Source organism: Neopsephotus bourkii, unplaced genomic scaffold (assembly GCF_033783945.1).
Source record: "Neopsephotus bourkii isolate Nb327-2 ecotype Australia unplaced genomic scaffold, CSIRO-AGI_Nbou_v1 NB_1384, whole genome shotgun sequence".
In the NCBI taxonomy this organism is placed as follows: domain Eukaryota; kingdom Metazoa; phylum Chordata; class Aves; order Psittaciformes; family Psittacidae; genus Neopsephotus; species Neopsephotus bourkii.
In genome coordinates, this window is record NW_026901863.1 from 222684 (window position 1) to 250489 (window position 27806).

Here is a 27806-nt window from a genome sequence, read left to right on the forward strand (position 1 = left end):
CACACCAGAATTAAAAGACTTTGCATTTTTATAAGTCTTCCTAAGAAAAGAAGCTTTTTTTTTTTCTCCACAGTTCTATTGCAAACATAAGTTGTTATTCACAGTGGGGTAAGTGCCTGAAGCAAGGGAAACAATCATATATAAATTGTAAATCTGACTGCAGTGCCGATGCTGACAGTTGTAGGCTGTTTCAGATGTATGCTGAGAAAAAAAAACAACAAACAAACAAAAAACATCTTCATGAAACTGTACAATAATTTGTCCAGACTATAGGGGAGGAAAAAGAATTAGTATGTTATCACCTAGACAAAATTGATTCTTTAGTGACAAAAGCCATGGCACCACTGGCTAATTTACGATTCCTCCGAACCAGCTGGAACAGTAAGTTTTGCTTTTTGATTTAGTATGACTGTTCAGGGTAATGTTCAAGCAACAATGCTTGAAATTGGCAATTAAACAAAGAACCACAAGTGGTCACCGTGCTGTCACTGATAGGGAATTGGCTACGAGAATGGTCACAAATGGTAACTTTGACCTGTTCACAGCCAAAGCTATGGAATTTTTTTTAACACTTTTCTGTTCAGAGAAGGAACATTGTGAAAAATGTCATATGTTTCAAGATGTATTAGCCTATACTGACTCTTAAATACAAGTAGTCTTATAGTAACTATTTTTCCTAGTAGCTGTCTTTCAGTGGTGAAAGTCCATTTTTCACTTATTATTTTATGTTATATTCCACTTACCTATTCTATCTTTAATGTATTACATGCATGTGATTGGCTGAGGCCTGTTCTCTATTTCAACACCTTTTGGTGACTTATTATTTTATTACTATATAAAAAGTGTACCATCAATGACACTTTTTTATACTAGCAGCTGTTTGAGATATAAACTACATGTGAACTTAATCCCATGTGAAGGAATAGCTTTATTGATCATAGAATCACAGCCTAATGCTTTTCACAAAGGCTGTTGAAATTCTTCAGTTACTATTATTAGTAATCTAAGAAGCTGCAAATGATAGAGAAAGGGTCCTTCCACATAGTTTTTCTCTCTCCTTGCAACACACACACACAGACACATATGTGAGAGCAAGGGGTTGCAATAAATGTTGCTGTCAGTGCTGTGATGTGTTATCTGACTTAAAAATTGCCTACAGCTCTTTTTGCCTTTTTATTAATCAGGGTGAGCCCGAGGAATGAGAATTTTTCATGCTTTTATCCGTGTTACCTTCCATCTTTGCTGTTAATGCTGTTAATGAGAGGGAATAAACACAATGAACAGTAAGAAAAACTGTTAATTTATATTCTATCTTTTAAAGCCACCAAGAATTACTTTGTTTCATAAAAAAAACCTAAAACTTTGGTCTTTAGAGAGGCAAAGGTGGCAGGGGTTTTGTTTACCTACAAAAGAAGGAGGATAATGAAGTATCTGTTTGGCGTATTTTTCCTACCTAGGATCTTGTAGAGAAAGCAGACCCCACTTGTCTCAGTTACTGGAGTGGAAGATGGGACATCTTAACATTCTGTGGTTCTATGAAATATCTCAAAAAGAAAAATGGTGGCATTAAGGAAGCTTCATATACCATGTTTTGACTTTCTTAAAATCCTTACATTTCAACATAGACTTAAAAAGCTTTTGGCAGCTTTTGGAAGCTTTTTTGTACGTAGGGAGAAGGTGATAGGGTGCACCATATGCAGTTAGTGGTATGAAGACTGGGTCATGAATGGAAAAAGTCGATAATTATTCAGTTTCACTAGGAAGCCTTTGAAAAAAAGATAACTTCTGTTTTAAAGTAGCAGGAGGGTCTGAAGTAAGTTTTAGTACTTGGAAAATTACTTGAAAATGTTACCTTACAATAGTAACTGTTTCTAAGAAATTATGTGATGGTAGTTGAAGACTGCTATGGGAATATACATGCAGGTAACTTATTTCTTTATTATGAATTAATGTTAAGATGAACTAATTCCCTTGTACAGATCTTTTATTTGGCTGTTTTGCTGAATTCAGAAAAAGGGTCAGGTTTTATTTCCAAAAGTCGTTTTCCAATATCTGGTCAGCTGGAAGTTTGTCTGTCTTTCCCATTTGTAGTACCTTAACAAAAAGTAAATAAAACTGATTGTCTTCCTTTTCAGACTGCCTCTTCATGACATAGTCTGTTGCAGTCATGGCAGCACTCCTGGGTTGTTACCTGTTCCAGTGCCAAAGACCACAGTAACTGTGTAGGCTCAGACTATCAAACAGCATCTGAACAGTTGAGATACTGGAGATGGGGTCATTTAGGTGTTGTCGTGTTCCTGCTGCTTACATGATTTTGGCCAAAATTCACTTAATGTAATTAGATGCAACTTGCCTTGAAATGGATATTTTTTTATTTTTTTTAAATATGTTGAAGAGATAATTGTAAAGGAAAACAGAACTTAGACAACAGGCAAAAATAATATTTCTATGCCTTTTTGTCAGTGAAAACAGAGATTTGAGACTCAATTAAATTCACTTTACAGAAATTCTGTTTTACTGTGATACATACCTGTCTGTAACATTAAAACATGCTTTTGTAGGTCTTGAGGAATTTGAGTCAAAGTATTTTGTATGGATATGGCTGAACATAAAACTGAATCGGTAGATGCAAAAGCATGTATCAGTGCAGTAAAGGACTGTGTTTTCTATTCACAGAATCTTCCCTTTCTGTGTGCCTTGTCCTGCCTTATGCTGCTTATTTATAGTTGTTTAATTGTATACTTTCTTCTGGAAAATTATATAGTATATGTACTTAGTGACAAGTTTCAAATGAAGTATCAAAATACTTTTTTTGGGTGAAGCATAATTACATCAGAGCAGCCTTCTTGCTCAAGCCTGTCACAGAGATTCCATGCTGCACTTCCAAAAATGACAGAGGTACAGAGGGACAAGCACAGGAAAACTAGAAATCAGTACAATACCCTGGAAATGTTTAGGCTTTGCTAACATGTTTGCGTCATGCAAATGGGGGAAATCATCTCAGTGTTGTGATCTGCAATGGAGTTTTAATGTTCCTTAATGTTTCTTTAAGAAAAAAAAAAATAGTTTATTTGATTGTTTTAATGGTGCTGGTGTTCGAACAAGTTGCTGCCACTGCTGGGTGCTTTGTACATGTATCTATTATGGAAGAAGATTGCTTTGCATTGTGCTCCAGTGACGTTCTTCTTGTGGGCCCAGCTCTACCACATAACTGAACTGTGCCAGTCCACTGTCTAAGAGAAGGTTAAGTTGATAAAAGGAAGTAACAGTAAGGAAAAATTTGTCCCTGAGAGAACAGTGCCATAATAAATCTATTTCTGAACAGTTGTCCATGCATGATATTTAAACTTATCTGGATATTTGTAACAGCAAAGCCCAGTGAAGAAAAACGTGACTTAGCTATGATGTGTTATTTTGTTTTGCAGGAAAAGGCTCAGTGCTTTCAGAAGGCTCTTGCTTCTCAAGCAGATAAATCCACTCAGACAGAACTCGTGGGCCATGATGTAAGTAGCTGTATTGAACAGTATTTTTTATCATCTTTGTGGGTGTTCAGACTTCTGTCAGCCTGTTTGCCTCTGCTGCTGGGTCCATGCATTGATTTAGTGAGATTTACTGGAACACCATTCATACTTTGTTCTTAAATGATTCTAAAATACCTTCTGAAACATGAGAAGATAATTACAACTACCTGCCAGCATGCCAATACCCTATTAACTTTATGCTTTATGAAGACCTGAGAATTAGCATAAGTGAACATGGAAGATGTGTATCAGTGGGTTGTTTTAGGTGTTTTTTTTCAGTATTCATTTATTATTATTCACATATTATTATTCACGTATTGACAGTTTAATGAGTTATTATGTTTATAATCAGCATATGCTGTCTAAACAATATCTGAACTTTAGAAGATAATGGGATGCATACAGTTTTGCCAAGTGATGTTAAAATTCTGTATCCTGAAGAGCATCTGTCAGAATTTCTGCTAGAAGGTGAATTGATGATTTTATTTTATTTTTTTTTTAATGGAAGTATTCTGTCTGTGGGACATTGGTTGAGTATGTGTAAGGGATTCACTTGTTTATATGAGCCATCTTGAGTAATTTTTGATTATGAATGCCACAGTGTGGAATATTTAGCACAGTTCTATTCTGTGATTTGAGCAAAATCTAACAATACTTCTTACTGGCAAAATAAGGCTGTGGTTCTGCATTCATATATATTGACATGCTGCTTCAGATTTATAATAAGAACACTGGATTAAAGCAGGTTTTTAAGCCTTCCTTTCAGTATGTTTTTGTATCAATGGATCATTATTTTGTCTTCTGAGCCTTTCTTCTGAAGATAGAACCATAAAAAAATTCCCATTGTAATCTGAAAAGTTCTTGAAGCTCTGTACACTTGTGGGTATTTTTTCAGACTGTCTTATCTGATTGAAGCCAGGAGTACTTTTTTTTGGTTGTGGGTTGTTTTGGTTTTTTTTGTTTGTTTGTTTTTAAGTAAAATACTTTGGACAAAAAAAGAATTTTAATTATTGTCTTTATATGTATTATTCAGCACTTGTTGGTTGTGAGTTTTTGTTTTGCTTTTTCTTTTGAGTACCTTTTTATTTAGGGCAAGTAAGTCAGTACTTTGTTCAGTGTACCTGTCTGCACTGATTTATGGTTCATGGGTTGCCAGGCACGAACTCTTCTGTTCTGCTGTGTCTGTGGAATAATGTCTGTTGGAATTTGCTGAAAATGTGAGGTGTATGTATTAATGGTGAATATCCCATAATATTAAAAAATACCTAAATTTTTTTTTTTATATTTTAATGGTATATCCCTTCTGGGACTGATTATCCTTATCATCTACTTTATTTCATCTTAGATGTTAAATAAAAGTATTCCACTGAAAATGAGAATAAGCAATTTGGAGGGGTGGAGGGGTGGTTATTTGTTTGTTTGTTTAGATTTTGGAGTTTGTTTGCTTTTGTTTTTAAACGTGTAATTTATACATTTGATTGTTCTCTCCCAAATTAAATATGTGGTATCTCATGCTGCAGAATCCATGCTGTGTTAACTGGTTTTTCTGTTTGTTTGCTTGCTTGCTTGCTTGCTTGCTTGCTTTTCCCAGTCCGTGTTCAGTTGAGAGTTTGGATGGGTTAGGGGGTGGATACCTTCTACTCAGTAAAGGAGATGATTGACACTTCTGCAGTAAAATTAGAACCCCGTCCCCCAGACAGATACAGTGTTCTGGCTGAGGTCTGAGTATTAAATAAGAATAAATTATTAGGAATAATGATAATTTAAAGAATAATTCAACATTAGTGGAACACATTTTTCAATCTTCTGTGTTAAAATGCCTCCAGGGAAGGTTGAAAAATGTCATGGTTGCAATCATATGTATTTTTTATATAGGGTGATTCAATTCAAGAGCGAAAGGAAATGTGAAATGTTTTTGTATGGAACAACACATCCAGCTGTATTTATCTTATATGGAGTGCTTTTGAAAATTGCGTTACAAGGAATGGATTACAAAATTGAACTAATCTGCAGGAATAAGACATGCTTACTATGACCATTCATGAAGGGAATTTAATGGAGAAAGATGTGCAAATAAATTAACACTTTTCATGATATTGTTAACAAGTTTGGCCATTTAATAGATTATGTAGCTTTCCTTCAAAGGAATGCTATTACAGGTAATGATAAATTCAGCTGTGTTTCTGTTGAAGCCAAGTGGCAATTACATTTGTGCTTGTTGCTTTTGTGTGAGATTTTAAAGAGCAAGTTGTAACCTTGGAAAATAGTGTTTGTACATCGTTTTGTTCAGGATGTGCCTAAGTGTTTATAAGTATAAGAATAATGTGCTGATGTGAAATCAGGTTTAATAGAAAAGCACAAAACATATCAGATGATACAAGATATAATTTTCACCCTATTAGTCCCACATTCTTAGAATAGTGTACATTAAATAGTAAAGATACCTAGTTTAACAGGTAAACAGAAAAATTCATTCCACCATCACTATAGATTTCCTGCTGTAATTAAAAAAAAAAACAAACAAACAAAAAACAACAACCGAAAACCACCCAAACAAAATGTTCACCTGTTTTATTTCTTGTTAGTGCAACTTCATAAGCTAACAAGAATCAGATAGAAGTCTTATCAGATAGTTGCATAACATTATTTTTTCAGTGTGTACAAATATTGATATACACTTCAGAATGTAGTATTTTAGAAATCCTTAAGTTAGTGCTTCTGTGAATAGTTTGTTTTGTATTCTTTCATATTCTTTTGTTTCACTGTATAAATTTAATATGTGCCTATTTCACAAAAGAAAACCTCCCAGAACAGATTAGCCCCCAAAAGAAAGCAATGTGCTGTTTTGTTTGACTTCTGGTCAAGGTTTCCAGTAGTTTAAAGACTACTCTTTAGCCTTGAAATCATTTAGATGTGTTGTTAAAAGTAAATGGAAGTTCTGACTTTGACTTAGATGAGAAATGAATCCTTTCGTCCATAGGGTATACAGTAATGAAAAAAGGCTAGAGGCTAGTCTGTATTTAGGAAGGAATGGGTGGAAAAGGAAGAAATGCAATCTTTCAAAGGGAAGAAATGTTCTTGCCTCTGTGGAGCTACTCTGAAAAAGTTTAAACAGTGTTGACTGAGAGCTTGAGGTAAGTATTTGAAGGAATGGAAGTTAATATAGTGTATTCTATGTTAGTGGCTATCACATAACTGCAGTCAGAGTCTGGCTATCAAAATGATCAGCCAAGTTTGGATCATGCAATCTTCTGCAATAGCTGTAAATTGTTGGATAATACTTCTGATTTCTCTGTTTTCTCCCATTCCGCACACTGAGATTTTTCAACTGAAATTGCTTTGGAGCACTGTAATAGCTAGAAAGTGCAACCTAAAACCTGTAGCAGTAAAATTAATGTTTTTCATAAATAAGTGTTTGAATTGTAAAACACACTGCTTAATCTCTTTTCTGTATTAGGATGACCTAATATGAAGCCTAATTATGGAATTAAAACCTAATTTTTAAAATAGGTTTTGGTGGCGAGGAAAAAGGTCTGTGATGAACATATATGCTACAGTTTCCTTAAGTGATTAACATGACCACCTTGCTGCTCGACTAGGTTGAAAGTAAAATATCAAGCCAGCTGCTGTGCACATTCAAGGGAAGATACTAGAAAATAATCCTAAGGTTTCTTAGACAGCTACTTGCTTTCTGCTGCAGAATCTCAAGGGATCTTCACCTTATGATTGCCCTAAATTTATTCCATTTTCTGATATGTGTCCTGAGATTCATTTAAAACATGTTGTAAGTCTTTCAGAAAGAGCCATGTGTGCTGCAGATTGATGTGGGAGGCTGTTAAATGATAAATGATTAATATGTCTTAATCAATGGCAATTTAAACTCCTTCCCTTTCCTTTGTTTACAAAGCTTTATTTTATTGCGAGATCAAGGAATAATTTCTTCCGTGTCGATCAGGTTATTAAAATGAACTACAAGATTAATAGATGCAGTCAACTAGCATTGTGACTGATCATAAGATCATGTTAAGCAATAGAACTCTAGTAAAAGCTGCTAGCTAAATAGGTAGTCCAAAATATCATGCAGGTATCACACAGACACTCTGCAGCATGTGCCATTGCTAATGAGTTTTCATTCAAATGTGTCTCAAAAACGGAATTAAAAATCACAGTATGATTCTGTATTTCTGTGACTGAAGTCTGACTCAGCATTGCTGTGTCAGTCTTTAATGGTCTGTGAATGAAAAAAAAATTTGTACTTATTTTTATTCTACAGAGAGTAGAAATTCTTAAGAGCTGATGTGATTTCTACAATGTCTATTCTATCTTTGCCTTGTGCTGGTATTATAGGTTTAACACCTTGGAACTGCTGTTGTCTTTAATCTTTGTCTTCGATACTGAGAATAAACAGGTTTTGGACTGGTCCGTAACTCATTCCCCAATTAATGAGAATCCTTTCTAGCTTAGTGGTCCTTATATTTTGTATTGTGTTTTTGGAGTCTCACACGACAAACTTGTCTTGTATAGCTTCCAAACTGTTTTCTGTTTGATTTGCATAGCTGCAGCTTCCTCTAGCAATCATTCTCTCTTCAGTTTTTAATTATTTTTTTTTTTTTGTAGACAATTTCAAAATACCATTGCAAAATCTACTTGTGTTTTAGGGTGTCCTACTTTTACAAATTCTGTCAAACTTTTCACCCATTAATAGTGAAATATTATGAAGAGAGTTTTTTTGGTTTTAATCATTGCCTCCCACTGACCCTTACCAAATGTAGTGCCTCACCATCAAACCCATAGGCATTTACGGTTTGAATTTCATTTAGCCACAAAGTCATGAACATGAATGTTATTACACTTAGTACTGCTCAGCAGGGGGACAAACTGTTCAAGTTACCTGGGCTTGCCAGAGGATGCTTGCTTGTGCTCAAGGTTTGGTGTCTGTGGTGCTATACAGACAGTACAGGTTTTCACATAAACAAACTTCAAAGTAACTGGCTTCTGAAAGTTGCTGTATAAAAAGACAGCCTTCCACTTATCACTTTAATTCTGTGGCTGATTATCAATCGGTATTGCGTATTTAATTTTTGCAACCTCTAGGAATAAGGGACAGTAAATTTACATTCTGTAGTGGTGCTCAATTAGTATGAATGATCTTCCACTTTGATTTGTGGAATGCAAGTTGCCTTCTGGCTGCTTGTAAAAATAAGCTGCATGCTGTTTAAATATTTGTAGTAATGTATGGCTTGACAATGCAATAGCTGAGTTGACTGGTATAACAGAACTTAATATAACAGTATCTTTAAAAATATTCCTTTCCTGACAGATGCTCTGCAGTAACAGTGCAATGTTTTTCTTGCCTTTTTTCCATCTTTCTACTTATTCTACATTTCTTTGTCGTAAACTTCTTCTGTCTTTGTATCTGCAGTTATGCTGTTGCCCTCTTGCTTTTAAAGTGCAATAAAATAGATATTGACCAGACCTACTGTAACTAGCTTTTGCTTAGATGTCTTGGTTTGGGAAGGAGGGAGTGAATTTAGTTACTGCCAACTATTCTTCCTAGAATTTCTTTTTTTTTGAAGACAGTACTTTTCTCACTTTTTCTGCTTTAGCTCCATCATTGTCTTCTCTTTAGCGTTCTCTTACATGAAAAAGTAAACTTTTTCACTTAAGCATATCCATCCAGATATTTGATCTCATTTCTTATTTTTATTTTAATTTCTAGGTAGTACTTCTAAGTGAGTATGACTTACCAAAATGTTATGGTGGCAGTGTATTTTCAGCATGTTATAATTACATTTTTTCTGTCATAAAGATGCTACCAGGCAGTTCATGACATTTCTAAGTATTAATTAAATGAGAAAAATTAATAGCATGTTTTTAGAACATCCACTCTGATCTATTACGCTAAGGGTGGAAAGAAGCAAGACACTGACAAATAGTGTGTTTCAGTAGGTTTTTTTTGGTTGAAATTAAAAAGACATCCTTTTCCCAGTAGATTATACCTTGCTGACTCTGTTCATGCATTATGCTGAATACTGGCAGTGTCCTGTTTGTAATGCCAGAGAATGGTTTAGTAGTATCATAGCAGCACTGAAATTGTTTGAATTTTGTTTAAAACAATGAACTGAGGATTTGGTAAAGTGCATCCAATAGCAGAAATTTTTGAACCTAGCAATATTTTGGCTTTGAGTATATTTTCTTAAAAATGATAAAAGCTTGGATTCACCTTGGAAAGAACAAGAAAAATTCAGAGATGGGGCATGGATAACCACTGTATTATAATGCATAGCCACTGTATTATAATGGATAATGTGTATGTTTTTTCTTGTATTAGTGCATTTAGAATGAATGTTTTTTAATGCAGAGTGATCTAGTTTTATGTTGTGTGCATGCTGCATGTCGATTCTCTTCATTAGCATAAACAAGCTCACTCTGGTGACCTTTCTCCTGTACAAACATGACATCTGTTGTATAACTGTTTTCTAACTAGAACTCTGTCATGCACAAGCTGACAAGTCATATTTCTGGGTTTGTATGCCTTGTTGCTTAATTCCTCGTTATGTTGATCATTAGTGTGAAAGAAGCTTTATTATAACATGCTGCCTGCATGACTGCATACAGCAGAAATGATCATTTTTCATTTAACTTTGTGTTGCCATCAAACCATCTAAGATTCCATTTCTCTTTTTCTTTTCTTTTTTTTTTTTTTTGTTTGTTTGTTTGTTTGTTTTTAAGGCCCTGTGGAATTCTTCATGTTCTGAAGGCTTAGTTTACAAACCTATCAGCATCTCATTGGTTCCATCATTATTAAATTAAAACCCAGCATCTGGACACTCTTCACTTATGGATTTAATTAAATACTGCTGTATATGAAAGAGCTGCAAGTTACCATTACTGGCAAAATTCTACTACTTAACATGATATTTGTATTATCAACCATCAAACATTACTTTGGCAGTAATATCTTCATTATTATATATATCTATGAATAAATTATTAGTAAGCTATTGCAAAATTATTATCTCAAATAAACCTCAATTATTCTTACCAGTTTATGCGCTTAGTCATCCATTGGTGATTCACAAGTAAGAAAATCCTTCAGTGATGCTTGTCTCTGAGACTGAAAAAATAAGTTGTCAAGATCTGGAAACCTAAGGGAAATTTTAGTTTTAAGATCTTGTTTTTTTGTGGTTTTTTTTTTTTCTTTCAGTAATAATATTTTTGTACCGCTTGTGAATACAGGGTTGCTATCTTTCAATATGTGTTCTGTTTGATGAATGTTCATAGTGACATATGTATTTCTCATGTGTGATTCAAGGACATTTTTGCAGGGGATTTGGTAAACCTTTACAAGGTCAGAATTTAACCGCAGGAAATGGGACCGCTGATCCTAAAAACATACACTCTGGTTTTTACGGTTTGTTGGGTTTTTTTAATCCATTAGGATCATAGGTTTGTTTTGCTTTTTATCTTATTTTCTGAGTACTTTATCTTCTAAGAGGCATTGCTAAGACAGCACCAATGCGAGCAAAGTAAATACTGTGTTTGCTGGATGTGACTGTGGTACTTGAACGGATAACTTTTGTTGTTCAAAGCCAGGGTGGAAGGGAGGAGGTTTGGTGCAATTCCTGTTTTATGGTTTTATTAAGCAAGAAATCGGAAGGGAACTGGAGAGTTCACCACAAACCCTGTCACCACTATTAGTTGCTTCAGTTTTCTCTTATGCAGGATTGGATCCATTTCCCTGAGGATGTACTCTACACCCACCCTTGCCAGGTAAGATAAGATGCTTGTGCCAGCAGTATTCTTAAGCCTTTACTGCTAATACCTGTTCTTCCTAATGAGATGATACTTGAATGCCATTACTATGCTAATTGAATCAAGCTTCATAGTATATAATAATAGCAGTTATCTAACTGGAGCAACTGTTTGGCACCTGTAGCTTTAATTTCAAACAGAGGACATAATACTCTCATTTAAAAATAACATTGCATCAGTTACTCTTAAATGAATGTGAACTGAAAATCAAAACAATGAACAAAATATTCATGCAGGTCTTCTAAGTGAAAGACCATGAACCTTCTTCACAGGGGATATTGCATTATGTGGCTGGTTCTGTACCACTTAACATGGTGGTTAATCAGTGTTTATCAGTCTTACATTGTCTTTCCTTCTTTTGTCAGTCACAGACATTTTCACCATCCTCTCTCACCCTTTTGGTAAAGCTTCCCAAAACCTCTTTTCTTGTATAATTGTATAGTTCTTACTGTATTTGTTGGAAGTATCTTGATAAAACAATTAAGTAGCAAATACATAATTTAAAGAAACAAGGGAAATGATCGTGTGTGGTATCCTTTTGAACCTCACTTTCCTTCTGGAATTCATCTGTTGGCATTCTCCCTTCTATTCCTTGGGACTTGAAAATCCATTTTGTAATCACTGATGAGAATAGAAATGTCTACCTATTGCTGTCTGTCGTGCTTTCTTTTTTCATCGCTGCCTTTATTATGGTAATATTTTCAGTCCTTTCAGGATGCTGTTATCTGAAAAAGGATAGCAAGAACATTTTTCATTGTGATGCTTTAGCAGAGATCTGTATTTTTCTTAAGAAATGCATATTGGGAATATGAAAAAAACCTGTGTAAGTCAGTGAAAGAAGAGGATTGGAAGGAAAAAGAAAACATTTTCAGGATTTTGATGAGGAAAAAAATAGTTTCACTTCCTAAATGAACAAGCTTTTAAACTTTTTCTCCTAAGTCTGTGAAAGTATACTTGAAGTATTGAAACAGCTAGTGTATTTCTAAACTTTTTGCCTAATAGAGGTATTGTTAGCAGCTGACATTTCAGTGCAAAACTGAACATGGCCCTTTAAATTTGGGAGTAAAAAGCATAAGAGTTGGGATTTTAACTTTCCCATGAAATTACCTGTAATTTCCAATAATTTTTTCACAATTTCTTTGATTTACTTTCATTTTTCTATAATTTTACAAGACAGTATGAACCAATAAAAAGTTACTCAGGTTTGTTTTTTTGCTCATGTAGCATTTGAGTGGTCTGGAAGAAAATTGTGATTGACAAGTATTATTCAGACATCAAGGAGACATAATTAATGTGAGCTAAGCCCACACTTTATATGTGTAAGCAAGAACTTACTGGTATCTTAATTAAGGTCTTAGCAGTCTGATAACAATTTTTCTTTTTAATTATTCCAGTTACCATGATACTAGCATATCTAGTTCAAACAGTCTAAAGTTAAAAGTACATAAAGTTCCTAGGACATACTTCTGTCTTTATGTATTCCTGACTCTTGCACAGCTTCTCATGATCTGAAGGTCAATGTCTTCAGGTCAGTTATGGGAGTGGTAGCATTACAGTAAGTCTGGTATTGCAACACCTTGACAAGAGTCTGTTAACATTGCTGATTTCTTTCTCCTTGTTTTAGAATCCAGGTGGGATCTTTCTGGTATGTTTATTAACATGTTGTACACCTTGATCTTTATCATTGCTATCAAATTCACATGAACTTATTTTTTTTATCCTTACAACTGGTTTTACTATGCTCCAAAGGTTTCTTTCCTTTGGTGAGTAACGGCCATTGCTGAGTTGCTCATATTCCCGGGGCCTTTAGTGTCATCCAGTATCTGTAATTCTTTGTATTGCTCGTTACTCGAAGATCATTCTTTACAGAGTAAATGCTTGTTACTGGTATCTGTGAGATATAAACATATAGGTGACAAAGCCACCCCTGCACCACCGCCACTACCCAAACTTTGCCACGTAAGCATGATATAAGGTGTTAAGGCCACACAACAGCAGAAGAACAGCTAGTGTGAAAAAGGTAACAGTAACCTGGGAATTAGATAACTGCTTTGTAGAGCTAAAGTAAATATCCAGGCAGGCCAGCAAAAAACAGATCTTGATGCCCATGCTGTTAGCTTGACCCAAAGCCTATGTCTTCTTTATAACTAATGGTAACACCATGTTAATTGGGATACAATAGTAAACTAGCAATGGAAAAATACTTTGTTCTCATTCTGAATATTGACACTTAACAAGTGCAGTTTCTTTTTTAATTGGCACACATTCTTTCTCCATTTGATGCCTTGGGAGGGGTACCAGATAATCTGAGTTTACTTTCTGTTCTTTCCTCCAGAGAGTGCAGTGCCATTTGGTACAGCATAGGAGGGAAAAAAAGTAGAAACTGAGTCCTGGATTTCAAATTAACAAAGGTGAAAAAAAGCTGGAGCAAATAGAACAGATTTTTTGTGTTAAATGTTGAGAGGTTGAGAAGGAACAAAACTGATTATAAGAGTAATAAGCAGCCAGAGAGGAAGACAAGTCTGAAAAAGCCTGGAATGTGCTAGAGAGGCATTAAATGAATTGAATTTCATTTGTCAGTGCTTTATTTTCTTAATAGTATTGTGAAGCAGTTTCAGTATGAGAACATGCAGAACAGTGTGAATATTGGTACACAAAGAATTCTGTTGTACCTCAATGTGTGTTTGGCCAATAAAGAATTCCTGTAGCTTACAATGTTTACAACAGGTCTCTAATTTGAAACATTGAGGCTGTTGTGGACATAGGTGCATGATGAAAGGCTGGAAATTTTGTTGTTTTTAAATAGTTAGGAGGTAAGTAGCTTATCTTCTGGAACTGAGTTTACCCAGTGTTAAACAGTGTTTTTTTAAGGTTTATGTACACTCTTTGGACATTTAGATTATGTTTTAAACTTCAGTGTGCTTTACTTTTATGTAAGTGTTAAAACTGAAATAGCTTAGGAGGATAAAGTTAGCATACAATCTATGACCTACGTTATGCCAACAATAGAGACAGAAAATTTCCCTTTTGGTCCCAGTCCCTGACCTATTACTAATATTTTTTCAACAGAAGTGAAGTGAGAACTATATCCATGCTTTATACTCTGCCTTCGTTTATAGTGCTCTTTCAATATTCATTTATTCATTTTTAGTAATGGAAGTTTCTACTTCTGAAGAGTCAACAGAATATTAACATTAATGATAAAACAGCAAGAAGAAGCATGAAGGAAAAGGATTATAAATGAGATTTGGGGAATAACAATATGTTTCTTTGTAGTGTATAAAAAGGCATTAAATTGAAAACAGAATCTACTGAATGGCAGCACTAAAAAGAAAGTTCTGTTTGATAACTAGCAAATGCATGGCAAAAAAACTTGCAAAGATACATTTGTGTGTGTGCGTGCATTAAATCATGATGAATTTGAAAGCACGTGAGTTGAATACCATCTTGCTTCATATTCAGTACCAACTTCATTAATTTCAGGTGCTGTTAATGTTAACTATCAGGATGAAATTAAGTGATAGCTTTGTATGTGATACTACAATAGGGTGGCTTGATCTATGTTGTGTAATGGTGCATGCATACTGTTGAATATTTGGAGAGAAATGCCAATGCCTTGACTGACATTGTGTTTTAGGCAAAGAATGAGGAAAGCACAACTGCATGAGGAACAGATTAAGTAGTATCTTCTTAAATATATTAAATATATGAAGCTTTAAGTGCGCACATCAGACATGAGCTTCCCAATGTGCAATTATTGCAATTATTGTCCATGCCAATATATATTTTCACCTCTCTGCACACCTGTATTTCACCTTCCAGTCTGAAGATGAAGTACAGGTTAACCCTCCAGATTAACGTGGAGACAAATCTACCAAGGGAGTCCTGTCAGGTTGTGAATGAATTCTGCAAAGAGAACTAAGAAATTACCAAATCTCAGGTATTACAGAAATAAGGACAACACAAAGAAAGACAAGTTTTGCTGGTTGGAGTGGAATTTTGCAGAAGGACCAGTTCAGGCTGTAGCGTGGATATCTTCTCTGGTGCTTAGAACACCTCCTCTCCTTTCTTCACTAACCTTGATGTTTGCAGGACTTTTTCTCAGCATTTTTTCCTTTGCTTCTCTGTTTTCTGGTGTTTTGCCCTTTCTTAAATATGTTTTTACAGAGATGCCACCAGCTTTACTTATGCTCACTGTGTCATTTGTGGCCCCACTGCAACAGTGGGACCATGGTGGAGGTGGCTGGATGTGTCTGTGTCCAGCATGGGGCTGCATCTTACCTCGTCTCACAGATGCCACCCTGCAGCCTTCCTGCTTCTAACACCTTACCACATAAACCCATTGCAAAAGCAAGTAAAAGCAAAGCATAACACCACAGCTGACCTGAACAGGATTAGCATTAATAGTCTTATAATTGTTTTTGATGTTAGGAAAATGTTTCCCTGGACTTACAGATGTGTTAATAAGTGAGGGATGAGTATTACGAAATGGTTGACTAGATGTGTGAATTTAGTTACGTTGCAAATTCAGAGTAATGAAACGTAGCATAACTACTGCTCCAAAATACCTGGATACACTGAGATTGGTCACCAGAGATTGGTGTTAGTTGATGACTCCTGTGAATTCAGCCTTGGAGTGAGAGAGACAATGTTGGCACCACTTCTATTGATGCTTCATGCCAAGTAAACTTTTTTTAACTACAGGATCTGGGTATTGCATCGAGTGTGTCAGAGAGATGGTCCAAGCCTCAGAAAGAAAGTTTTACAAATAACATCACTTCTATTTAATTATGTTCTCAGAACAATTAGTCTTTGTGAATAACACCAAAAAATAGTTTTGCTTGAAGCTGGCTGAAACATCAATACATTGATTGGCAGAGTATGTTAAATAGCACTAATACTGGAATTCTCTTTTGGTAGTGTAGAGTGAAGAACAAGTATTTAGAGGTAATTTGTGTGTATGAGGGACTGTGCTCAATTTGTTTGGGAGAAGATGATTTTTGATGTCAATGAAAAGGCTTAATTAAAAAAATATGGAAACCGTTATGTACTCCATGTTCTTTGGGATAGTCTTCCCAAATTTTCATTCAAAATAATCTAGCAATCAAATTTTGTATTAATAGGGCAAAATTAAAGATAGCATTTTTGAAAGAAGTCAATACTGTCCTTCGATTGGCAGTGGATTACTGTTGCATTTAATATTACTCCTCTGGAAAATCTTTGACCAACTGATTTGCTACACATTAATTACCCTGAGTATGTGGTGACTGTTCATCATTTTCTGATAAATGCATGCAACACTTGAGAGTGTGCAAGCCTGATGTTAGCCAGATAGGAGTTGAACAGCAGGTAAGAGTTTACCTTTCAAATTTGGGCTGGAAAGTCTATAGTAGCCATTTTATAAGCATCTGTCAAGCACAGACAATTTAATTTGTGGGAGAAAGAACAACCCCCCAAAAATAACTACTTGGCAAAATAATAATACAGAAATGAACAAAACTAGTGAAAACATGGAGGGTAAAAATGTTATGGATCCAACAGAGTACATCAGTGTCTGTCCAGTATTTTCTTTACTTTTTAGTACTTCTCTTTGCAACAAATATCCATGGAGAGGAATAGGTCTCTCTTCTGAAGGTCTTTATAGCCCAGTGTTCTCTCGATATTGGCTAGTCGTAGAGAAAAGGCAAAAGAAAAAACAAGTGTAAAGGGATGTTACTAGTAAACTGCTCAGTTTACCAAATGAGATTTTAGATTATCAGCCTGAAGTCTGTTAATTGCCAGGAGACCTGTTTTTATGAGTTTATTTCACTTCTGATTCTCTATCCTGCCTACATCCTCAAAGGGATATGTTGTGGTTTTGGTTTAGTTTGATTATTCTTCTTTATAATATTAATATACATCTCATCATCTCTAGTTGTGATAAAACTAGTATCCAGTGTTCATAAATTAATAGGTATTAAATAGTAATTTGCTATCACTGTAGTTCTTTCTTCATTGAACATGCTTATGTTGAGAAGCAGATTAAGTGGTTAATATATGTATGGGGCATATGTGGCCAAAAAGAGGTGCCAGATATTTGAATCTAAGAGCTTTTTCTACTCTCTTAAGTAGGAAAGGAAAAAAATAGGTGTCTGACTCCATCCCTAAATGCCAGGTTTTTCTGTCTTCCTTTTTCAAATCTCTTGTTGCCATGTCTGCAAATTTCTCTTGCTGTTGGGAATATCTGAAACTGTTAGTGGTGGGGCTTTTGTTCTGGCTCATTATTTTCTCCTGCTGTTGCTTCTTTTCTTATTTCCTTTTATCTTGCTGTATTGTTTTTATTCTTTCTCCACATTACAGTCCTGTCTGGCTCATCCTCTGTTTTCTTTTCTATAAAACATATTTTTTATCACCCATAATGCATGCTTCTAAAACGTCAACAATATGAGAAACCAAAAAATCATGGTTTTTTTTTTTTTTTTTTAACTTTGGGGTTTTCTTGAACGTTTTTTTTATTTTTAGGTAGAAGGGAAGAGGAAAAAAGACATCTAAGGCAAACTATTCATACAGAATAATTCTCAGGGACTAGGAAGTCATATTTTTCCCATAGCTCCAGATACTACCTGCTGTGTTCAAAATCTATGAAAAGAAAATAACTATGTTCAAATATATTAAAAAAAAATGTAATTTTCAATTCTGAGAATATTAACATGATTTTATATATTTTTTAAACATCTAGAAAATTATATTTGTTTGTTCTTTGTCTTGTATCAAGACATTCCTGTAAAACTCGCTTATTAGCCTTTGCTTTTCTTCAACTATTTGTAACAGATTCCGGTTGGCAAATGTTAAGAGAGCCTTACTGTATTACTGTCAGCTTAGACTGTATAGAGAACAGCTACTTTCAGCTGACCATTCAGATGTACAATTTAATTAAAATACTGTTAGATTCTTTTGGGCATCTACAGAAAGCTTCTTAGACTGACAGAAGGCTTACTCTGTGTTAGTGCTTTCTGTACATTTGTCATGTCACGCATTTGTGGAAGGTCCAAGCATAGTAAGCTGGAGGATGCAAAGAGAGCACTGATGTGATGTATTCCTCTTTCATACTGCCAGTCTCTACACTAGAGTAGCAGAGATCCCAGAATCCTTGTTGTTGCACAATATCCATAAAATTCTTGAATAAAACTTGTAAAACTCTTATGTGAGCTACTGTTATAGGAAAGATAGGATAATTTAATCTATTTATAATATTGAGCAGCTTTCCTTCTGCTCAAGACACTAATTTCAGCTTTATTTCTATCCGACATTGTTCCAACTGTTGCTTCCCCTTGCTCTTTGGTTCTAAGTAATGAATGTAATGTGCTGCTTTACTTTTGATAAATTTAATTAATCTATGATTATTACCGGTATTTCTGTATAAGCACAAAAGACATATTCAAAGACTTGAGGCAATATGCTCATAAAATACTCATTTTGTTCTTGTATTAATTTGATTAGGTTATTCCAGGACTGAATAAAACTCTTATTAAATACACCTGGAAAAGCATACCCACTGAAGGTTTTGTGTGGCAAAATTTCACCTCCTTTTAAGGGAGGCCTTTAAAAAGCCAGGTTAAAGAAACCAATGAACTATCCTATTGTCTAGAGAGTTCTTGCTTAGAGGAAGCATGCTGCTGCCTCAGATTTTTTTAGCCGTCGGACAAAGAGAAAAATTCAGCAGAAGTATTTATGGTGTTCAATTCAATATCTATAGCCAGGGGAAACTGTTTGATTGAAGGACAAGGAACTGTGGACTGCCTGACTATACTTCCATGTTCAATTTGGGATGCCAGAATATTGTATTGAGCTATCCTGAGGCATTAGGTTGTGTCACTCAAAATATTTTCTGCACATTTTCTTTATATTTGAGTTTTCTTTTGCACATAGTAAATTTTAGGATTTTTCCTTTTTGTTAAATGCATTGCCAAAACTGATTAAATATAACCACAATAGTAATATGACATGTTATCCTGTAACCTCTAGTTGCATTAATTTGCTCTACTCTATGTGTGTGAGAGATGATGTGTCAAATACCAAGTGGGGAAAACTCCCACAGTACATGACAATTAGTCACCTCTCACAAGACTGAAGTCTAGATCAGTTCTCACAGGTTAACAAACACATTATTTCTTAGAAAGGTCTGCTCCCTATGGCGTTTTCTTTCACCAGGGGCATGAGGAGAGGCATTCGGAAGGGGAGCAGGGACAAAGACTGTGCAATATACATAATGAAATGTTTTTGGTGGGGTATTTTTTAATTTTTTTTCTGTCTTTGAAATGTTCTCTGGAAGCTATGAGTGCTTTTATTTTCTATTCTTGTAAACTTGCCTCATTTACCCATTACAGTTCCATACTTCCCTAATCTCTGTTCCTTCCTGTATTTTGTTTCTTGGGTTTTTTGTTTGGCTTTATTTTTTTCTTTAGTTCCCAGAATTCTTCCTTGTCAACACTTTGGTTTCCATACCACTTATATGCTTGTTTGTGAACAGTTGTCTTCTCTATCAGCATTTTTCATTCTCGCTTGAAATCTTTGATCTTGGTTATTGTTGACTTACATCAGCTGCAGATTTCCTGAGTGCATACTGAAGGAGCACATTATTGTTACTGATACAGGTAAGCTTCAATTTTTGCATAGGCAGTCAAGAAATAATAATGATGCTTAAACACCTTGACTTTCTCCTACTCTTTACTATCATTTTCATCTGCTTTGTCTTTACAAGCCAACATCTGACTCCATAGTCAGTGTCTGCGGCAATAGTTTTGGCTATATTTAACAACTAGGCAATCCACATGGCAGATTGTGCTTAAATTATAATCTTTATAATATTTTTACAGTAGAAGTTTCTGGAGGAAATGTTTTGTATCAGTGCTGCTTTGGTTCTCACTTTATGGGGAAAAGCTCTGCAAGTTAGTTCCATTTTTGATAACTGTTTAGCTTTCTTACTTTCCAAAGTAATTGAATAATATGTGTTTATAAGAAGCAATGTGCTGATGTTAGGTAGGTATGCTGACACACTCTTCATTTCAAGGGAAGCTACATTTGCTGAGGTAGGAATTGGCCATTAAAACTCTAGATTTTGCAGGTCTACTGATTGAAGTTTGTCGTCCAAATTATTTGTGATGCCTTTATTAGGAAAACTTGACAAACCGATTTATGATTGTACATGATTATACACTTACACAAGGATTGCAATTTCGTCACTAGCTGTAAATGGAACCCAAATCAAAATCACATAATACAATGTCAAAGGATCTCTAAGGCTAATCTGATATTAATGCCAAATATCCGAAGTGCTTTTTTCTTTTTTCTCTCATATGTTTTAATAACAATACCTTTTCAAAAGGGCTGAGTTACTTCCTGCAACAAATATTAACTCAGCATCTTACTGTAGTTCTCTTGTTTCAGGAAAACAATTAGTTTGAGCAGTGTAATGCACTTCCACCAGTGGGCTCTAAGGTTGCATTAAATGAATATTTAATATCCAAGGCCTTCTTTTAACAAAACTTAAACATAACAAAACTTGAGCCACCATCTCCAAAAACAAACTGGTTTCTAAACAAAATCGGCACTGATATTTGTTGTTGAACAGGGTCAAATCAGTACACAGATCCTTCTTTCCACTGAAGGTTTTGCGGACACAAGGAGTTTATTAAGAGACACCTTAGTATGCTAAATTTTGTAGGATATCAGTCCAAATACAGATGTATTTAAGTACCAACTGGAGTCAACATCCTCCAGAAACCTAAATATGGTTTGTGGATTTGGATCAAGGTAACTGTTGGAATTTCAAAACCTTTGTAATGTAAATGACCCAGGAACAGCTTGTTATGCATGTGTGAGAAGCTGGTAGGTTTCGTAGAGGAAATAAAAATTATTTGGAACTTTTGTGTGTATTTTTGGTGTTGTTTATTCTGTTTAATAGAGCATTTTTCATTAGTGCATCTCCTGTTTTCTACTCTTGCATTCTCAATTAGCATAAAGTAGAGGTTTTCCAGCGTGGACCATTTCTACATGAAATGTGCCAAAAACTTTGTCTTGTACTAATGAGTATTAATTGCTGTGTCACTGTCTATGAATGCATGAAATTGTTATGTCCGAGAAGTAAGGACTTTCCGCTGTATTTGCCTGGAAGAGTCTTACCATTGCTAGAACATTAGAGAATAGAAATCTGCTCTGCCTTTAAAAGTTGCAGATAGGAACCTTTTCAGTCACCTTTTCTCAAATGTCTCCTGTTTTAGCATGCTGAACTCTGGGCTTCTTATCTGTGCAAATCAATAGCACTCCATTGGAATGCTCTGGTACATCAGAAATGACATACATTGCAGTGTCATTTGCATGGGCATGATTTGTTCTTTTGTGTATTTTCTTTTAGTATGAAAGTTTCTGAAATGAGGCTGAAGTATGTAGATCCCTTTGTTTAAAAAAAGAAAAAAAAAGAAAAAATGATACTAACTTCATTTAGTCTATTACTTCAGCAAGTGTGATTCAAAGTTAATCTTCACTTGCATATGCTATTACAAACACTAATTAATCCTATTTGCGAAGACAAATTATGATTAATGCATATCCTTAAAATATACACCTAATTACACCGCATATAGCCTCTAAATTTGTATAAATAGAAGTTACAATTTTGAACATTGTAGATAATAAGCAATTTTCTGAATTTACATTTGCATGTGCTAATTAAGGACAGCTTCATTGTATTTACATTGGCAAATAGGTTTTGTTCTCATTGCTCAACTTAGTGCTCTGTGAACAGAGGAAAATAACATGCTGGGTTTGGCACAGTTTCAAAATATCTATCTTAAACCTGACTTTGCATCTAGATTTACCTTTTGATGAATTGAACTAGTTAGTGGTATTTTCTCTAACAGTTACTGTTGATTTAATTAAATATATCTGCACATAAAGGGAAGAGAAATTCTGGAATATTTTTCCTTTTATTGTTTTGATGAATACTTCCTTTTTATTCTTGGGAAGCTAAACCCTTGTGTAGGTAACAAACGTGACCATGGTATACAGATAATGTGTAGGTCAGTATGCAATATAAGGTATTTCTTGTGATAACAGTAATAATAAATCTCTTTTTTATATACTTTGTTTTTATATACAAGCAAAATTTGAAATCTGGGCAATCTAAAATTCTGAAAAAGAAGAAAATGTTGTGCAAGTTTTAATTTCAGTTCTGTTTTCAGTGGCAGATTAAAAGTACATGTGCACATTGTGATGAAATATGTAATTTTTATAATGTGGTAGATTAAGCAAAGTATTATTTTTCAACCATGATAAGCTAAAAATAAACTTTAGCAGATCTTATCATTATAGTTGGTCTATTACAAACTCCCTCTTTCTAAATTCAAGTAAAACCCATAGCTGAAACCCAGTTATTATTATTGTATTTAATTTTGTATTGTATTATTGTATTGTATTATTATTGTATTTAAATCCATTCACTGCTGTCAAGTAATTTTAACTTTTTTTTTGGTTTCTTGCCATAAGTCAAAAAATGTTATTTATAAACATTTACTAACAGTAGTCAAAAAAGAGCATTTCAACCATCTCATAAAATAATAGCATTAACAGTAATTGGTGATTATGTGCTGCTTAGTGAAATATTTGTTGTTTTGTTTATTATATATATCAGCTATAAAAATTTAAAAAACAAAACGACAAACAGTTATGTTTGTGCAAGACTTACAAATACATTTGATCTTAGATATTTTAAAAACTATTATGGTTGTATTTTCTACAATGCTATTGTGGTTTTCTAATTTAAATAAATAGAAGATTCCAGAGCACATAGGATCTTGACATGGCTTCCAGAAGCCATACAAGGTTCTCTCTAATGATTTAAACAAATGATTTGGTTTTGTTTGTATTTCTTTCAGAAAACTTGAATAAAAATCTCTACTTGCAAATTTTCATCATTAGTTGCATCTTTTTTCCCTTTCCTCCCTCATAAGTTCTGAAATCAAGCCATTTGCTTTTAACCTCATCTTAATTCATCAAATACACAAAAACCATGTTAATCCAAATCCACATGTTGTGGTACCGCTGTGTCACTGAAATTTCTGGAGTTTTCTCTACAGTTACCAACCTCACATAACATGTATCATTTCCTTAGTCCTAGCTTAGAAGAGACAGACCTTATTCACAGAAGCAAATTTGACTTTTAAGTACTGACAGTTATTACCCTAACATTTGTGTATTTTTGTCCATTTAAAAGCTAGGAAAAAGATTTATAAAAAGCCATCAAAATCAAAGCACATGGCATGATAAATGGAAGAACCTTCTCTTCACTAGGATTCAGTTTAGATAAGTTACAGTAGTAAGTAGATAAGTAAGTCGCCGTTGCTCCATTATTCTTAAAGTATGTAATTTATGCATTGTTGTTCTTAATATCACTATTGAACTTCAAGGACTGTCTGCAAGATGTGGTCCAACAGTAATTTATGTCATAAAGTTTGGCAGGTATTTAAGAGAGCTAGAAGCAATGACTGCTAAGGCAGTTTGAGTCTCCATGTGTGTCATCATTTGAGGTATTCACTTGTGCTGTCATAATTACTTGAATGTCACATTTAAACATTTAATCTTTTTCAAGGCCTTAAGAAAGCAGAGTGATTGCTGTAGCAACACTAGTTATCTGCAGGGAGGGATGCTGAATTACCACCAGACCCTGGATTGCTGCAGCAGGTTTCCACCTTAGTGATCTTTCAGTCTTGCTGAAAGTTCAGATAAATTAGCATGCTTGCATGTACCAGACAATTTTTAGTAATAAGCCACTTTAGCTTGTATGGAGATGGGTGAAAGTCTAGAAACTATCTCTTTCAGAGCATTTGATGGAATCTGGATAGCTTAAGGAAAAGAAACTGTGTTAGAAACTGTTCAACGTGGATTTCTAAGTTGAGAGATTCTACCAATACTTTTTGTGTATCAGTGGTTTTGCAGCTTGGGTACTGCATATAAGCAGTGGTGAAGTTTAGATGGTTAATTAAATCTAAGTGGAAAGGAGAAAACTGTCAGTAATTCTTTATTAATAGGAACCTGTGAAGCAAGAAGATTCATTAGTAAAAGCAGCCTTCAGTGATCCAGAGCTGTTGGGAAGAGTCACCCCTGGGATTCAGTTCCACCACAGAGCAGGTTTGTGCTCTCTTGTTGCCCCTTTCAGTGGTGCTGAGCTGCTCACTCATATTATGAAACTATTTTAGCTCTGCAAAAAGTGAACAATTCTCTGCTGGCTGTCTTTTTTCAAGAGCTGTTTGAATGCCAAGGCTGGCACTGTAAAGGGCGATATCGTGAAATAGGGAAGAGTAGGTGATTACAGGGAATCCTAACTCTCTGAAGATGTGATTCACTCTAGCTAAGCCTGTCAGTGGCAGTTTGCCACAGAATTTACATTAGCTCTCACCTGGAAGCCTGGTAAGCCAGTTCCCGAAGGTATTCACTTCTATACTGGCTTAGTAATTGATGGCTGAGCTCCTGACCTGGCTCCCTGGGTTGTCAGAAACATGCCAGTACCATTAAGATAGGAGAAGCAGGAGGCCCCATAATACCTGTGCTGTAGGCTGCAGCTGGCTGGTGTACCACTTCAGGTCTTCATGAAAACACAGCGACCAGGGACAACATAGTGTGGCTCTTCCATTTTCCCCACAGTTACACATATATTGTTTTGGTGAGCTCACCATGCCAGTAAGCTATGCTACAATCACTGCTGCTTGCATAAGAGTGGGTAGGGCTGCAGGACAGGACTGGAGGCTGAGCATTGACTGACTTACGTGCTGTGGAGTAGTAGTATTTGGCTCAGCTCAAGTTTAACCTGATGCTGTGTTGATCCAACAGGTTTTTAAATGTCAGGACAGAAGGATCATGACCTTGCATGAGAGTTAAGGGAATTCAAGTGGAACCGATTTTAAATTTTAAATGTGGTTCAAATAGCCCAAGTTCAGGCCATGGCAAGAACATGTGCATACTCAGGTTTGTGCATGGGTGGGCGTATATTCTTGTTTTAAATCCTTGAGTAACCGATCTCAATAGTGTACATAGTGTAGGAAATTGATAGACATTCTTGGAAGTGAAAGTACTAATTTTGTAAGTGTGTTTTCAATTGGGTCATTAAAAATAGTTCAGTTGCCATTTGTACCATAGCGAGAAACCCCTGAAACTATGGAAAGGGCAGCCTTAAAGATGTACTTGTATATTTGGTAAGAAAATTCAATGCTATTACTGTTTGGCTGGCAAGAGATAAATATCTATTCATCAATATTTCATTTAGACAAATTTATCTTAATGTTTTCAGAAACACCAATCCTTAAAAATATTCCTCAAACTGAAGTGGTTTTGTTGTCTATTCTTAATCTAGTATCCTGCAAAGCTCCAAGTACAGGAGCATGATGTTCACATAGTATATTAGCTCCAAATGTTAATTTATTTCTTCTCTTCAGCTATTCATTCAGCTGTTACTAGGTCTTGTGGGATGAATTGAGATTTTTTTTTTTCATTTAGGGTGGAGGAAGGAAAGGAAGAAAAGCAATAACTAATAATGGTGTAGTTCTGCACTACACTTACAGTGCTCTAGCTGGAAGATGCTAACTGAAATGGTTTCTGCTTTCTGTGGAGCATTGAATGTAGTGATCATGGACCCACAGTGTGACATGGTGTTGGGGGTCCACCTGCAGCATCCAGATCTGCAGAGCTGGCATTCAAGGGATGGAGAGGTAGAAGAGACCACTGGCTTCTCTTTCAGTGCAGCTTGCCCCTGCAGCAGTTTAGCTGTGGCAAAAGTTAAAACTGTACCTTGAGTTGTTAAGAGGAAAAAAAGGAATGAAGCAAGCTGACAGTCAGCTTCCCAGCAGTCTGCAGAGTGCTTCATGTGCAGCCTGCGTTGCCAAATGGCACCATGGGACAGGAACTTTTCATTTTAGTCAGATGTTTTTTCTGGTGGGTGGGTGGTCATAAGCAGAATACTTTCACATATGGCAAGTCTTGGAGAAACATGCTAGTATACCTGGAGTGCCTGGAGAATGTGTCTCATGCTACTACAGACCTTCCTTGAGAGGTGATCCTTCAAGCATGGTCCTAGAGAGCAGTGCTACAGATGTTGAGTGCTGCTGAGGGGTGAAACTAGTGACACACTGGCAGCTGACAGCCCACATTCTTGATGATGTAAACACTGATGAAAATGCATTAAGAATGATTCCTTTTCTGTTTTCGGGAGCTGTTGAATGTAAGGGATGGTGATATAATAATTCTGAGAAATGCAAACATTAAAAGTTCTCTGAAAAGTGTAGTGCTTAAAAAAACCCAACAAACTCTTATTTTTGGTCAGGTAGAATAAATAAAAAAAAAAACTATCAGGAGGACAAAATTTCATAGGGAAACAAGTTGCAGTTCAGTCTCATCAAGAGCATTTCTCTTCATCTCAAAATGATACAGAAGTCTAAATTAGCATATACGAAGAGAAAGAATCCATGCTTGGGCTGTAGGTGATACTGCCAAAGCTCAATGTGTGTGGAAATTTTTATGTTACCATTTGCACAGAATTACCACTCAAATCAATGTATAGCTTTTGGAAAAATGTGGTAGCTTCTCATGTTGTTTAGGTACTTGTTGAAGATAAAATGATGTAATATATTTCACAACTCTGAAGGGAGCAATGAATTGATGATACCTTAAGGTTGATACTTTTGCTTTTTCAGTGTCATTGCCATCTTATGCTGCATATGTAGTTGAAATGTTAAGAAACGTCACTTAGTATTTTGAGTATTGGTATGGAATTTCTGCTTTAGCTTTCTGTACCTACTTTTTTTTTTTTTTAATCCACACCATGATTGAGCTGTGAGACTTTTGAATTACTTATCAAAAAGCCTGTTTTCTGACCTCATGCTTCCATTGATGTTCTGTATGATCTCACCCAGGATGTTTTTCCTTTCTGTACCTTGGTTTCCTTATCTCTGAGTATCAAAATTTATTCTTTGTGAGGAAAATGTACCAGCTTTTTTTTTTAATATTTGCATAAAATATTTAAATTTCCAATAATGCATTATTGATTTATACCTCTTTAGTGGAGGTAACAAGTGTGATGTTTTTGTATCAACGTTTCAGAGTAAAAATGAGTGTTCATGATAGAAAAGCCATTAGTTAATCAGATTCTTATTAACAGTTTAAACGGGTAATTTTAAAACCCTTATCTGTCTCTACCTAGCTTGAGAAGTCATACAGTGAGATTCTTAGTGGATCATTAATTGGCATCATTTAAATGCCGTTGCACTTAATTTTATATGCTGCTACTATTAAACCATGAAATGTATGTGCTCAGAAATTGGTCTGCAGTTTCATGAGTGGTACTTGACTGTATCTGACACTACCACCACTGTCTGTTAAGATTTCTCTATAGCATATCCATACTGTAAGAAGAGGGAATTACTGAATTTTGTTAGTAATGTGTTA

General features: G+C 35.2%; 1 protein-coding gene across 1 annotated transcript in view; it reads left to right on the forward strand.

Moving 5' to 3' along the window:
• The window catches only part of LOC133219908 (serine-rich coiled-coil domain-containing protein 1-like), a gene marked incomplete at its 5' end in the record, with an annotated part of 420442 nt that overhangs the window by 153742 nt on the left and 238894 nt on the right, over positions 1-27806 (forward strand). Inside the window, one exon of the mRNA XM_061367562.1 lies at positions 3426-3503. Within this exon, the coding sequence (XP_061223546.1) occupies positions 3426-3503 (78 nt within the window). The remainder of the gene's footprint in view (positions 1-3425; positions 3504-27806) is intronic.